This window comes from Thalia democratica, unplaced genomic scaffold (assembly GCF_965202585.1).
Source record: "Thalia democratica unplaced genomic scaffold, ktThaDemo2.hap1.1 HAP1_SCAFFOLD_1190, whole genome shotgun sequence".
Classification (NCBI taxonomy): Eukaryota; Metazoa; Chordata; class Thaliacea; order Salpida; family Salpidae; genus Thalia; species Thalia democratica.
In genome coordinates this window covers 1,817-17,243 of record NW_028140091.1, presented here as the reverse complement: position 1 = coordinate 17,243, position 15,427 = coordinate 1,817, and the positions used below count along the sequence as shown (strand labels likewise).

Genomic DNA, 15,427 nt, shown 5'->3' with positions numbered 1-15,427 from the left:
ATGAAGGTAGTCTTCCTCTTTTGATTTTAAAGACCGGACAGGATTGAATTTTAGATAAACATAAATAAAAATGGTAAGAACCATTAAAAAAATCAGTCACAGTCTTATACAACCACTTTGAAGAGATCTTTCGTTTATTAAAAAACAAACATTTTCAATTCTTATTCAAATAGAATGTTACTCATAAACTACTCACGCGAATATACAAGATTGGAGGCAACCAAATGACAGTATACCTACAACCATTCTTACAAATCATTTACAAATATAAACTTATAAACACAGTTTTCACTCACGCGAATATACAAGATTGGAGACGCTTCCCTCCCCCCTGCTCGACCAGTTCAGGTGGAACTCCCTCTGCTTCCCGTTGCTGCTCCTCAGGTTGATCGGGTCCTTCTTCTTCTTCCTCTTCTTCTTCTTGCCCCTGCTTAATGAGGACGTGGACGAGTGGAGGGTGTCGATGGAGTTGGTGGACTCGGACCTCAGCACTGCCGACTCCACCCGGAGCGAGTGGACCAAGTTGTTTGGCTGTGAAAAACAGAACTTAATTTGAACTAAAGTTTTTTTAATATATATATATATATATAAACAGAAAAAATAATTAAAGGTAAATTAATAACAAAACAAGAACAAAAGATAGTTTACTGACCGAGGATAAGGGTAAGGGGTAACAGTGATAGTAAAAAACAAAAAAAAATAAACAACTTATATTTAATCATGTTAAAATAAGACTGACAAATTGTTTGATGCCAAACTGCTAACTGTTAGTAAAAAGTAACTTATTTAAACGATTTTAAGTAGTAACTTCAAAGTAACTCACGGGAGAGGCGAAAGGGAAGTTTTCCTCAGCCGACTTTGAAATCTTCACGTGGTTACTTGGCACGTTCAGCGCTTTCGTGGTAATCCCCGGACTTGAAACTTGCGGGGGAAGGTAGATACCCGGAGATGACACTTGCGGTGGGATGTAGTGACCAGGGTACTGGTTGTTATGGTACTGTTGATAGGGAGGGCTGATTATTGGGTGTTGGACGAATGCTGAGTCGTTTTCTCCTGTTAAAAATAATTAGAAATAAAGTATACAATAAAAAATCTGAATTTGTTTTATATTGTCAAGCTATCTAAAAAGTTTAGTGCACCCTGTATTGTTAATTTGTAATAAGTTTTGTTGCTCTTTGTTTGCTTATGTATTTAATGTATCTGTTTGTGTTTTTTAAAGTTAGAAATGTTTGTTTTGAGTTTATGTGTGTCAGTAAAAAGCTTACTGTCACTATAATTCAATTGAGAAAAATTTGTTATGTTCTCTCCTATGTTAAACATTAATGTTTTGTACAAAATATATAAAACTCAACTTACACTTATTTATACTAGTTCATCAAGTAATTAAATTTTTGAACTTCAGCAAAAAATTAAAAATTTATAAGTTAATTAATATTTAATAAACAAGATTTTTTTTGAATGGACTCGTCAGTAAATTACTTCATACATTACTATTTATGCTTATATTTTTTAAGCAAATATTTAAGTTAGATGATTAAAGATTTGTGATTTGTTTTTATAAATGTTCAATGACAGATATTGCACATTGTTTGCTAAAACAGTATATCTTTGATCTATGCTTTGTTTGTGTTTAAGGTAAATGATTTCTTTTTAAATTGCAAATTATTTATTTTGGATTTACGCGAAATGAGTATGTCAACTAAAGGTCTTAATGACTATCACAGTATTAAATGTACTTTCTTCCATCTAAAATAAGAAAAAAATTTCATGGAAGATTAAAAAAAAATCTCAAAGTTTGTGGTAAATCTTATATATCCTTCTAAAACATAAAGACAAACACTTTCAAAACTTCAAGTTATATCAAGTTAACAAAAAACAAATGATTAAAAAATTTCAACAAAAACTTTTACACGCTTATTTAGTAAAATAACAACTTAGACAATAATAAAAGTATTGTAAAATTGAAATTTTAGGAACTTATTATACTTCCGAGATACAATGGATGATGTTTGCAGTAGTAACATTATTTAGTAGTTTAATATTCAAGGTTTTAGAAAAATTTCAAGTGTTTTGGTGAAAAGCTACACATTTGTCACTAGTGTATAGGATGATGAGTTTTTAAATTTGAATTATAGAATTAAAACGTTTGGGACCAAGTTAAACAAAGAAAGTAAAGATTAAAATTGCTTTAAGCAAATTTATACCAAATTAATAGGCTTTTGATTTTAAAAATTTGTGATACTAGTTTGTTAAACTATTTTTAAGATCAAATATAACATCAGCGAAAGTCTACAAAGACTTTCTTATGCCGTTAGACGAGCTCAAGTCTAACAAAAAGGTTTGATCACACCAATTCGATTACGCGAAACTTTTCGGTTGTGACTAATTGAGTCTCGGTCTACCGAAGGGTGATCTAATTGGTGTGATGAAGCTGTTTTTAAACTATAAATTATACTATGTATTAGGAGCGTGATTTAGTGTTCTTTCAAAATATCACATAACTAAAAAACAAAAATAAATTTAGTGAAACAAATAAAGTAATAAAAATTATTAGTACTTATATAAGAAAACAAATGAGAATATATATTCTGTTACCAAGCAACAAAGTTACCTAGCAACAAAGTTACCTAGCATTAAAGTTACCTAGCAACAAAGTTATCTAGCAACAAAGTTACCAAGCAACAAAGTTACCTAGCGACGAGGGGGTGGGGCTGGGTGGGTGCGGGCACCCGGAAGAACTCGACACGCTCGAGTGGTTCCTGTGTGACGTCACCATGCAGTGCGAGTCGCTGTTGTGGCGGGAAGAGTTGGCGGAGAGCGCCACCGAGTGGTGGAGGGAGGAGTGGAGGGAGTTCCCCGATTGCGAAGACTCGCTGTCATGCCGCCAGTGGTGGTGCGCGTTGGAGCGGAACTCGTTTGTGATTGGCTGGTTCCTGAGCTGGGACTCCCCCGTTATTCTGCGGGTTTCGGCTGCAGGGTTGTGGTTGGACGACGGGGGAGGCATCTCGATCGCTGATTGGTTGAAATTTATTACTTTTTAATAAAAAAGTTAAAACTATATTTCACCACTGGTTGATACCAGGTTGGAAAATTATTTTTGTTTTCGAAAATTACCAGTTTTTAAATAAGTTAGAACACAATTATTAAACAATTTCTTTTTTTTTATTAGATAGTTTTTTAATCAAATGTTATTTTTTTCAGCTTTATAAATCTAAAAGCCTACTTGTTTTCCCTGTAAAAAATTAAAATAATAATATGTTTATTTTAAATATTATTTTATGTAGTTTTTTACAAAAACTTAACATGTTTTCTCATATACAAGTTTCAACAACAAATAAAAACTATTTATTTATTTACAGGTCGGACCTAATAAATTACTTTTCGACAGATTAACCTTGAAAATATGCTTGAAAATTATTAATTAAAACTCGCACCGTTTAAACTACTTATTATCAATCTTTAAAATATGTTAGTTTAGTTATATATTTAGTTTTTATGGTAATAATATTTACGAAACTCCTGAAGAAATTCACGTTAAATTTATAACATAAAACAAACTTTTTTGAAACCGATTAATCATAAAAATATTTCGCAGTTTGGCTTCCTCGTGGTATATTTAGATCGAAACATTTATGGGGAAATTTAAATCAAAAGTAAAAATTTTTTTGAGGTTACTTTTTACAATGTTAAAAGTTTTTAAATCATTTATCGCTCGTTAATAAATCTTGGTTAGTATGAACATAAAGTTTTCGAAGACAATAAAAAATTAACAATTTATTTAAAAAAAATTATTGCTGTTTTATATAAACTAATAAAAAGCAATAATTAAAAATTCGTTTAAAAACGTAATAGACAGATTTTTAAGGTGAAAAAGTGTAAAACTTTATTTCATTTCCTCGGAAAAAGAATAAAACTGAGTACTAACTATTGTAGCTTAAATATTTTCGTAGAAGTGTAATGCTTTTTTCATAAACAGATAAACTTCACTAGCAACAATGCTAAGCTGTTTACATTTAAAAATTTTGTATATGTAGAAAGTATAGGTTTGTTTTAAAACGATAAATCTTAAAAATAAATCTAGTCAGACATATTTATAAATTTTCTGAATAAGTTTCAAGATATGACGAAATTCACATGAATAGAATGATTAGCATCTATGTAAATTACTGTTTTAATCTTAAATTTTTATTTTTCAACTTTTATCTATTGCTCGTGAAAAAATGTGATTAGCATATAATCCACGTTTAAATAGAAAATGTTTTTACATTGATTATAAATAATAAAAGGTTTCATTCGAAAGCGCAAAACTTTAATCAAATTTTAAAAGCTGCAAAAGATAAATAAATTGAAGTTGTTTAAAACCTAAATATGTCTATACTAAAGTAAATGTAAATAAATTATGTGTGGTCAGAGTTTAAAGTTCTAAGTTTTAGTAAATAGGTTTTAATAAAATCAGGTTTAAGTTGTAAAATAGTAAAGACATTTGACTAAACTCAAGTTCGATTAGTATCTTAAAATGTAGCTTATCTAGTTATAAATGCTAAACTTATATTTATGGTAAAAAATACTAATTCGAGGAAAAGTTTACTTGAAATAGTGAAATATGTTCTATCCAATCATGCGTTTTAAAGGGTCACAAGATTTGCTGACCACAGCAATTTTAATAAGTACGTACTTAAAATTTATGAAAAAATAGTTTGTAGGTTTAACTAATAATCATTGAACGTGTGTATTGAATATTTCAATGAGTACGTACTTAAAAATTATTGAAAAGTAGTTTGAAGGTTTAATTTAAAATTGTTAAAAGTATGTATTGAAAGTTTTAATGAGTACTTATCTTGATATTAAAATATAGTATGTAGGTTTACTTAAATAGTATTAAGGTATGTAATGAAAATTTTAAAACTAAATACTTGGAACATTATAAGATTAATATGCAGGTCTACTTTAATAGTATTAAGAGTATGTATGGAATATTTTAATAAATGTGTTCTTAGTTTTCTTTTAATTGTGTTTATGTTTGTTACAAAAAGAATAAAATTTAATTTTCGTGAATGATTAAAAAATAAAATTATGAGCTGTTTTATTAGTTTACTGTTTTGTTTTTTTTTTATTGTTATAATTTTTGAAAGTAAATGTTTATTTCACTTTGTCTGATTTTGACAAATTAGGTAAATTTTATAACTATTACCTCATAAATTAGATGAAACTTAGTTTTGTTCGAATCCGAAACATTTTAACTTTTACATTGACTAACTATAAACAGCTGTGATGAGTTCAACAAAAATCTTTAAAAATGAACATATGTCTAGTTATTATACAACCATGTCTTTTTTAAGCTAACAACTAATTGAAAAATATTTATTATAACGGCAGCTAGTTAACGACAGCTGTAAAAAAAAGTAGAAGCTTCAAAAAATGATTAAGTTGTATATCATCATGTTTCAAAAAAATAACTCGATTTTGATAACAAAGAGTTATATTGTCGTAAGTTACAAATACTTATTGGTTTTTATGTCAATTTTTGAAGGATGAAGTATATAAAATTATTATTACGTTAACTAATCATAAACACATAGGATTAAGTTTTTTTATCAAACATTAATTGTTACTGTGTTCTTTCACTGTAATTAGACTTCTATGGCTAAAGTAACTTTTATTTTAATAAAATATAAAAAAATAATTGTTATTTGAAATATAAATAAATTTACAAACATGTGTTGTTGTTGCTTTCTTCTGTTGTGACGTCATTTTTGATGTCACTGAAGTAACTGCTAGTTTCATTACAACTCTCTGTCCAGCAGTCCCAGTGGTATTTGCTCAAAACTATTTTGCTTGTAGGCTGAAGCTTCGTTTCTAAAAAGTTTTAAATAAACAACTTGCAATTTGTTTACTTATTTTTATCGAGTTTAAAAAAAATAGTAGTTTTTTTACTTACTTAAAATTTATAATGTGTATAAAGTAATTAATTTTTTTTTTGCCAAAATAATCTTCTGTCGTTGCTTTTTTATTATTGTTTATTTAAAATTAATATTTTTTGTAATATTTTTTATTTAATCTAATGTTCTCGACGTATAACTTAACTCATATAATTTTTATATTATTTTTCGTTTTTACCATTATGATTATATAATAGATTTACAACTTGAAAGTTTGCTTTGTTGTGAAACAGTCTAATTGTGTTACTTCAAATAACAAAAAAATTAACTTTAAATTAATGCAGTTATGTTCAGCTTTTATTTCGTTAATTTATCAGCTACGTTTTTGTAAAAATTAGCTGTACGTTATCTTTAAAAAAATACTAACAAAATAATAATTAATAATAGTTGCTGATAACATAGTTGCAAGTATTAAAGTGTATAGTTTTAAATGTTTTTTATTGTGTTAATTTTTAAAGGTTACAAGTCTAAGTATTTTAATAAATATGTCCTAAATAAAAACAACTATAGAGTTAGAATATATTATTCTCCTGCAAAACTTTGCAATGTTATAAAACTAACATATAATTTTATTAAATTTGATTTAGTCGTTAAACACAAACTAGATGGATAATAAACAACACTACGTTAGTTTTGTTATTAAGTGCGATAACAAAATCAATTGATAATTAATCATCTCAAACATAAAGTTTCAGCAATTTATCATATCTGTTGTAACTTCATCTAAACAAACGTAATAACATTTTAAAGTCTGTAAAAATGATGAAACTTAGCCGCAAAAATGCTTAAACTAACATTTTACAAACAAACATATTAAACCACTTATAATATATACATAAGAATTCAAAGAATTTTTACGATAAAAAAAAATATTTGTTTTTGTTATCACATTTTCATGAACTTTTGGTAACTTCATATTGTAATGACGTAAAAAGTTTTTGTAAAACTTTTAAATTTAAAAATTTTAAATTTCATGTTAATTTTTTATGATTTTAGGCAATTTTTAAAAAGTGATTTTAATGTCTTTGTTTAAATTTTTTTTAGCCTAACTAAAAAAGCAATATAGTTAAAACATTTATACGGTTCAAAATCATTAAATTTACAGTTATGTAGGCTTCAGACCAACTTGTTACTCACAGTTTTTTTATTAAACTCATCACTTTTTATCAAAAGTTTTAAACGTTTTAAAAAAGTACTCAATTCGTTAAGAAAGTAATTAAAATCCTACTACTAATAAAGTTTATTCAAAGTTAACAAAGTATAAAAATGATATATGATTTTATTAACAATATATGATTAGTCATTTCCTTTTTAAGTTATAAATAGTTTTAAAGTTTTGTACATACGATATCTAAATAACGTAGAAACTTCCTATTGTTATTGTCTTAACATAATAAAGCTAAAAATAATTCTAAAATCCTTGAACGTGAAATTAATAAATTTTGAAAGCAAAAAAGTAATTTTTATACATACTAGATAAACTTATAACTTTCATAAGTAAAAATTCTAGAATGAATATAGCAAAGTGACAAAAAATATTGTATATATAAAATTTTACTTCAAATTTTTTTAGATTCTATTTTAAAGTATTGTTTCACTTAAAAAATAAAATTATCAGTTTATTAAAATCTTAAAAAATATTGTAAACATGTAAGATGACATTAATCTTACTTAAATTAAAAATGTTAATAAGATATGAAAATAAGCGAAAATTAAAACAAAACTAAAATAGCTAGTAATTAAGAAAAAATCGTAAAGCTGTTAGGTTACTTATCAAAATTAATTTAAGTTAAGGTTAGAAAACTATCAAAATAATTTTGTTATTAACACAAAATTTCAGTAAAATATAGATAAACTTTTTTAATGACTCATTTACCAAGTGTAAATTGTTTTTAGTTTTTATAAATAAATTTAATGTGAAGTTTAGTTTAAACAAGTCAACAACCGTAATAGTGATAAAGCAGTCTTAACAAAATTCTTGTTAAAATGTTTAAAATATTAATATTAAATATATTTTATATTATATAATATTGCTTAAAGTAAAACTGTAAACGTTAAATAGCTTAATAATAATCAGATTTTTAACACATAATTTTTTAGTTTAATTGTTGTAGGAAACGAAACCAAAATAGTTACAAATCAAACTTAAACTACTTTATTTTACTTTAAAACAAAGAGACACATTTTAATTTAAACAAACAGACCTTTTATGTATTCGTTCATGCATTTTAAGGCTAATGTCATCTTGTTAAAATCATTCAACAAACTGTTGTCATCTTCTACTTCTAGTGTTAGTCTTATCTTTTCGCTTGATATCGTCAGAAGATCGTTTAAAGAATAGTGTTCTTCGATTTTCTTTAGAAAAATAAGGTATTAGATTTGTATCAAATACTACTTAATATGTATGAATATTACTTCTAAAAAATTTAAAAATTATATATTTAATTTATTTTTTAGAGATAACAAATAAATAAGAAGATATGTTAAACTGAATAGTTTAAGATTTTTTCTTAATCATTAGCAATATTAACACTAGAGTTGTTGCTGTTTTTTTTTTTTTTGAAACGAATACAAAGTTACTATTTTGTACATTTTGGTTTTAAAAAAAAATTAATGAGTGATTTATACATGTTTTACAGTAATGTAAAAAAATTACTTAAACATAGCTTTGATTAAAAATGTTTCAAAACTAAAGAAGCTAGACACATAGGTTTTAGAAACAAAACTTTCACTACTCTTCTAAACTAACCTATTACTATTATCTATTATAATTACTCACAAAACCTAACAAAGTGCAAAAACACAACACTGAAAAACATAAAACTGGTTTTATATATAAACAGAAAAGATAAGATGTAATTATGTATTTAACCTTTTTCAGATCGTTACTTTTAATCCCGACAACCGAAAGCCACTTTTTGATCGATGGATATTTTTCATACTTCTTCTCAAGGATCGGGTTGAGTTTCAGAATCTTTTGTTTGGAGATGATTTGAGAACAAAAGTGCTTCACCAGTTTTCCCTGTCATAAAATAATTTTCATAATCAATAGTAAAGTTTTGAAACTGTTTGGAGCTTTTTCAGTATTTTAAAGTTTTAAAGAAACTAGTGTTAGATAATTATAAACTACAATAGTTAAATCAAAAAATATCTTGTGTTTTTTATAACAATGTTCCAAAAACATAACAAAGTTGAAGAATGAAAAATCATTTTATTGTGTTAAAGATATTACATGAATAGCTTTCAAACTTCTACTGTTTTATTTACTTCTACTTATCTTCTACTTAAACAGTTCGTAAGATCTTTATAGAAATTAATTAAAAAACCTTTTGATTTTGATTCTTTCAGCTTAAATATTTATTAGTTTAAGTTAGACTTCTACAAGTTTATTTGTATAGCAGTGAAAACAGTATTATTATGAAATGTTAACAAAAAGCACCTATAAACTTCTTATTTCGTCAATAAATTTATTAACAATTAAAATAAGACTTAAGTTTAAATTCATGTTACTGAAAAAATATTTTATTAAAGTAATATGTAAAAACCTCTAAATTTCTTATTTCTTCAATAGAGTATTTGTTGATTCCATTTGATTTGAAGCTGTTGAGATTCGAAGATGCAAGATCGATGAGATTTTCCACGGAGACCAGATTATCTTCTTCTTGTTTTATATTCACTAAAAAAGTTGTTAATAATTTAAATTTGATATAAATTATGAAGAGTTTTTGTTCAAATTGTGGTATATATTGGTGCATATATGTTGATCAGGTTATCTTATTCTTGTTTTAAAATCACTTAAAAACTAGTAAAGATTTATATTTTAGGAATACAAAAAAATATTTGAAATATGAAAAATATTACATTTAATTCTTTCTCTTCGTTTAAATTCATTGAAAAATATTTAATTTTTTATAGAAAATAGTACAGAACTTTAAATGATATTCATTGCAAGAAAAAGATACTAATAAAGTTATTTTAAAAAACTTCTAAAGAGACTTAGATTAATTAGTAAAACTTTAAATCACATTGAGATAGTATTATTCCAACAAAAGAGATTTTAAACGAGTTCAAAATTTATAAGCTAAACGTAGTGTGATACTATTTTAAACAGAAGTTTAAGACTGAGTAAACTACAAAAACAAGACCGATTAACTTACAATAAAAAATTTATAGTTTTATCAGGTCTACTCTGAGTTTCAAAGCAGAATTGGTGTATATTACTGCGAAAATCAGTTTAATTCTATCAAAGTCTTAAATTAATAACATATATTTTTAAAGGAAGATATAAAAAAAAACAGTTTTTACACATTTAAAGAAATTATTTACATGAATTTAGCATGTTTAAATTAAAAAAAATTATTTTGTCTATACTAGGTCTTTGATTTTTAAGCTTTTTTTTAATCCCAATTAAGTTTGCTAAGGAAAAAAATGTGACTATAACAGTTTTTTTAAATTTGAATTATCTATTTACTTATGTTTTCTGTAAACATTTAAAGATCAATCTTTAAGATATTTTATTACTTTAAAAAGTAAAAACTATGAAGAATTTTTGTAATAAAAAAAAATTTAAATAGCTTTCTAAAATTTAAGTATATGCACTTACTTTCTATACAATACTTCCCTTGATGTGATGGTTTATCATTTTTATTTAAATCAACTTTTAAAAAACAATTTGTTATATTAATTTAAACATTATTTCAAAAACACTTCAGCTAAGCTAATAAAACTTTAATCAATTTTAATAGTAAAGAGCTTCAGATAAACAATTTAGTAGTGATTTAAGTTTATTGCAAAACTACATTTTATTTATTTAAGTTTGTTAAAAAACTACAGTTTCACAATGTTAACAACGTAATCATCAGTTATAAGTTTACAATTTGCAGTTTTTTGTAACTGATTACCACTTGTATTGTTATCACTGTAAAACTGTAGTTTTGTAACAAACTTAAATCACTAGTAAGCCGTTTATTTTTAGTTAGTTTAAAAATTAACTTGGTTTATGACCGTAAGTGTGTTTTAAAAAAATTACAGTGTATTAATGAAAAAACTTAAGTATAAAAAAATATGTTTACTTTGAAGGGTTTTTAACAATATGAAAAACTTTTTTTTTAAGTAAACTTTTAGATTTTTTTTTTTGTTGGGTAGTAAGATATTTTTGAAAATAAATAAACATAGGATATATATAATACAAAGTATTTTTAGAGTTTTATTAATTTATCTCAAAAAAAAAAATTTAGACTGATAAAGTAAAACAATTATTTCGCAGTAGAACTTAAAATAGAGCATATAAAAAATTAATACTGTAGGGTTTTACTTTTAACTATGTTTTAAATATTTTTTTAACTGATTTCAAAAGCTCTTTTATTTATATATTGTTTTAAGAGTCATCTTACTTCATTGTTTTTAAAAGCTAAGCTATGTCTAAATTATTGTTGTTTTTACAACTTACAAAGAGTCACTCAAATAACTTTTGTACTAAATATACTCTAAAACAGTTTTGTACTAAACTAATGATTAAAAGTCACAAGTATAAATTAAATAAAGTTATACATTAGTTGTTGTGTTCATTGCTTTTATATTAAAATTATTTTCAAATAACATTAAGTTTGCACAAAATTACAGCAAGTTAACAAAAACATTATTTTACAAGTATCAAAGTAAATAATTTAAGTTTGTATATTAAATGGTAACTATAGTTTAATATCAAAAATATTTAAAACTTTTTTGCTGTAGAGTTTATGTTACTTTCATACATCTTTACTATAGAATGCTTTAAAAACTGACTAACAAAAACAGAGAAAATAACTATTTTAAAAAATTCTTGCTAATAGTACTTTATTTAACCAGACACAGAAATACTAAAATTAATAAATCTTGATGTTAAGTGTAAAATTTTTTAATTTGTTTGTTCTTTAAAATATAAGTACACATCAAAACTTCACTATTTTCACTAGTAGTTTGTATTTTTTTTTGTGTAGAACATAAAGTACAAATACAAAATGAAAAACTTGTAAGTTTTTTTTTGTTTTAAGACAAAAAAAACATATGTGTTCATTAAATCAAGTTTTTGCTTTTAAATCATAAGTTTCTTTTTCATTTTTAAAATAATGTTTAGCTTAATTACTAGTTGGCTTATAAGTAAAAATATAGTTTTTGTTTTTAAAACAATCGATAAACTTTTTTTTAAGAATTTACTCTACGTAAGTGTTTCAAAACTATTAACATCTTAATGTTTGTAATAATTTTAAATTTACTAGAATTTAGTTTTATTTTAAAAGTTTTAAAATTCCTTCCTAAAGCAAAGCATGACTAAAATTTTACTTAATAAATCTTTATATATTTAGTATTGATATAATTAAGCCTGAATTAAAAGATTAAGTATATTTTCGATTGTAATCCTTCATTCTTAAAAACATAGAATTTGAACTAAATTTAAATATTTTCAGTGTATTTTTTATCAATAAGTAACATTTTAGTATGTAAAGGAAGGTATTTTTTATTTTAATCAGTTTTAGAAAAAATAAATACAAAATAATAATTAAACACCTAATAGTTCATACTTTTTAAATAAAATGTGAGTATTTTAGTTGTGAATTTATAATATTATTCAGTTCAATTTTAAACTTGGAGGTATTCTAATAACAAATATTTTAGTACTTAATAAACTTTTTTAATTTTTCACGCTGTAGTTCTATTAACTTTAAAACTAAGTTGAGTTGTGTTTATACTAAAAAATTTATTCTAAAAATGTTATAAACGTTTATAAAGTATTAAAAGAATTTTAAACTTTTAATTTGTAACTTTATATTTTACATCTATAACTAAAAAAAGATTATTTAAAGTTCTAAAATCAGCTTATGAATAAAAACAATTACCTAAAAATAAACTTAGCTTCATCTAAAACAAGTATACAAACAAAATGTTTCTATTTTCACTTTAACCTAATTATTTTGTTTTTCACAATTTGCAAATATTGCAATGTGAATGCTTTGTGCAAACAAATTCAACTTCTGTGTTTAAAGCATTGTAGCTTGTATTGTATTCTTTGCACGGAAACTGATGTTTTGAGCAACTTCGCCCAATAAGCTTAAATGTCGTTTAATACTGGTCTTAAGTTTGTTTGAAAGTAAAAGTTTTTAATAAAAATGTTTTAAGAACTTACCTCTTGGGTAGAATGTAAGAAGTTATAAAGTCATGAAATAAAGTTAAATAAAGTTTATACTTTAGTATTATATAACTAAAACTAAGCTTAACACAATTTTAATTTAGCACCAAAAACAAAGCCTTTTATAACATTAGTTTAAAGCATAATTGTTTTTTACAACTGAAAAATAAAAATTTAACTACAATCGGTAAAGTAATAAAAAATCTTACATCAAGAACAGCAAATAAAAAACCTCAGTGCTTATATTATAAAAAAGACTGATAAGTATAATACAAACACATAGCTACAAGTAGTCATGAATTAGTACCCTTTTTAGATAATTCTTTAAAATATTTAACAAGTTTGTTGGTTTTTCAAGTTATAAACATAAAAAAGAAGCTTCACTATAAATAAAACTTTTAAGAATAATTAAACTAGTAGCTTTAAGTAAAAGTAATGCTTAGACTAATATGTTAAACTACAAAACAGTTTTTAATACAACTACAAACTGTTTTAAGTTACAAAAGAGTTGGCAACTTAAGAGATAGTAAATGTTGCTTATAGTATAAGATAGGCCCTATACAAACAGATTCTCTGTTTTATACCACTGAATGCTTATTATTGAACCAATAAAATATACAGAATTTAATTCAAAGGTGTTTTGTTTATTATAATATAAAAAGTAATATAATTACTATAATTTAAAATGTCTTGTTTAAAAAATTTAGGTTAGACAATTACTTAATAGCTTAATACTATAACCCGCTTAAAACAACAAAAGTACCATTTTAAACAGTAGAAAAAAAATAATTACTAGGTCTTTTAAGCTTCTTATTTAGAACAATAATTTATCTTTAACAGGAAGTTTAGATCAATAGAAACAGGAATGATTCCAATACTTCTACTTTGAAGAAAAATTCATAAATTTACAACCTGTCTTTTTAACTTTTTAAGTTTAAGCAGTAAAAATAGTAGAGTATTTTATATAAGGGACAAAATATGGAATAATTCAAAAAGCAGAACTTTAACCAAAAAAATCAACTTAAAATTAAGTTTTTAGTGTGCCGGATCAACATGCTCGCGGGCCACAGATTTACTCTTCGAGGGTCGCACGCGGCATGCGCCATGCGGGCCACGTGTTGCCGAATGCCGACCCCTGTATTCTAAGTTGAAAGATTTTATAAATTTCGATTATTTTTAGATTCGTAACTGTTATAGCTAACATTATTTATGTTTAAATATCTTTATGTTGTAGTTTGGAATGTTTTATTACTTGTTAAAATGCAAAATTTGATTTTTAAAGGCTATAAAACAGTAAAATGATAAAACTGTATGATAAGTAACAGCGTTATAAATATGTAAATTCTTTTAGATTCATAAAGCTAGTTAAATTGAAAAGATAAACTTAATAAACCTACAAAGCTGTTGGACACTTATGCAAAAATTTATTTTTCTTTGAGTGTCTAATTTTTGATAATTTAAAGAAATTGATGTTTGTACTCGGTATCATTTTTTTCATTTTAGAATTACAACAACTAATTAGAATAAAACTAATTCCCAAAATAAGTGTTAAGTTAAGTTGACTTGTGTTTCTGATTTCTTGATTGAACTGGAAATAACTTATTTGCGAGTGTTGGCTAAGGGAAAATGAGGCAATTAGAATGAGAGATTGCGTGATCTACAAGTCCAAAGTCCATCGAAAATTCTAGAAAAAAAATCGAAAAACTATAAACACGCCCAATCAGAGCGTGAATTAGGTCATTCCACCTCAGAACAAGCACGAAGCGACATTCCGCTCCACAGAAGAAATAGCGACCGCCGCCATCTTTTGATAGAAGACGTCAAACACTAATCTTCAAGCAAGAAAACTTGAAAAGTCGCCTAATCGAATAAGCCCACGCATTCTGTGCTATCGATAAACGAAAATCTCTATACTAAATACTCTTTAGGCAAATAAATCTATATTGAGTTTTACAATTGAATTCACACAGAGTGGGATCCAGCCAGTTGAACCTGTCTAGTTGATCAACAGCGTTCTAGTAAACAAGCTTGAATATTCATCTTGTCGAGTAAGCCCACACAGACTGTGGCGTCAACCTTAACTACATTTATACGAACGAGTTGTTTCTTACATTTAGTCAGTTCTATCGTAATACTTATATATACTATGTATAATATATCTATTTAGTATTGTATTTTTATCGCCAAGCACGGAACCACGGATTACGCATGGATCCGAAGGAAGACCAAGCAAACGTTCATCAAGACTCTTTACACGAGACGGACCAACGTCGAGTGCCAGAAACTGAGCGATCGAAGACAAGTAAAACTTCAATGAGGGAAT

General features: G+C 25.4%; 1 protein-coding gene across 1 annotated transcript; it reads right to left on the bottom strand.

The window, feature by feature from the left end:
- Positions 1 to 796: 796 nt before the first annotated feature.
- Positions 797 to 10,581, bottom strand: LOC145847993 (uncharacterized). Its single transcript, XM_082953790.1, has 7 exons — positions 10,557 to 10,581; positions 9,485 to 9,615; positions 8,812 to 8,961; positions 8,144 to 8,294; positions 5,716 to 5,856; positions 2,692 to 3,012; positions 797 to 1,053 (listed from the first exon to the last, which is right to left on the bottom strand). The coding sequence occupies exons 1-7, from the start codon at positions 10,579 to 10,581 to the stop codon at positions 797 to 799; spliced, it is 1,176 nt and encodes a 391-aa protein (XP_082809916.1).
- Positions 10,582 to 15,427: the final 4,846 nt, after the last annotated feature.

Excerpts from the sequence above, each read along its gene's own strand:
- LOC145847993 (XM_082953790.1), bottom strand. The coding sequence starts at position 10,581 with ATGATAAACCATCACATCAAGGGAA. Across the intron at positions 8,295-8,811 it reads AAAGTAACGATCTGAAAAAG|AAAATCGAAGAACACTATTC; the intron begins GTTAAATACATA and ends ATTTTTCTAAAG. Across the intron at positions 3,013-5,715 it reads AGAAAGCAACAACAACACAT|CGATCGAGATGCCTCCCCCG; the intron begins GTTTGTAAATTT and ends TCAACCAATCAG.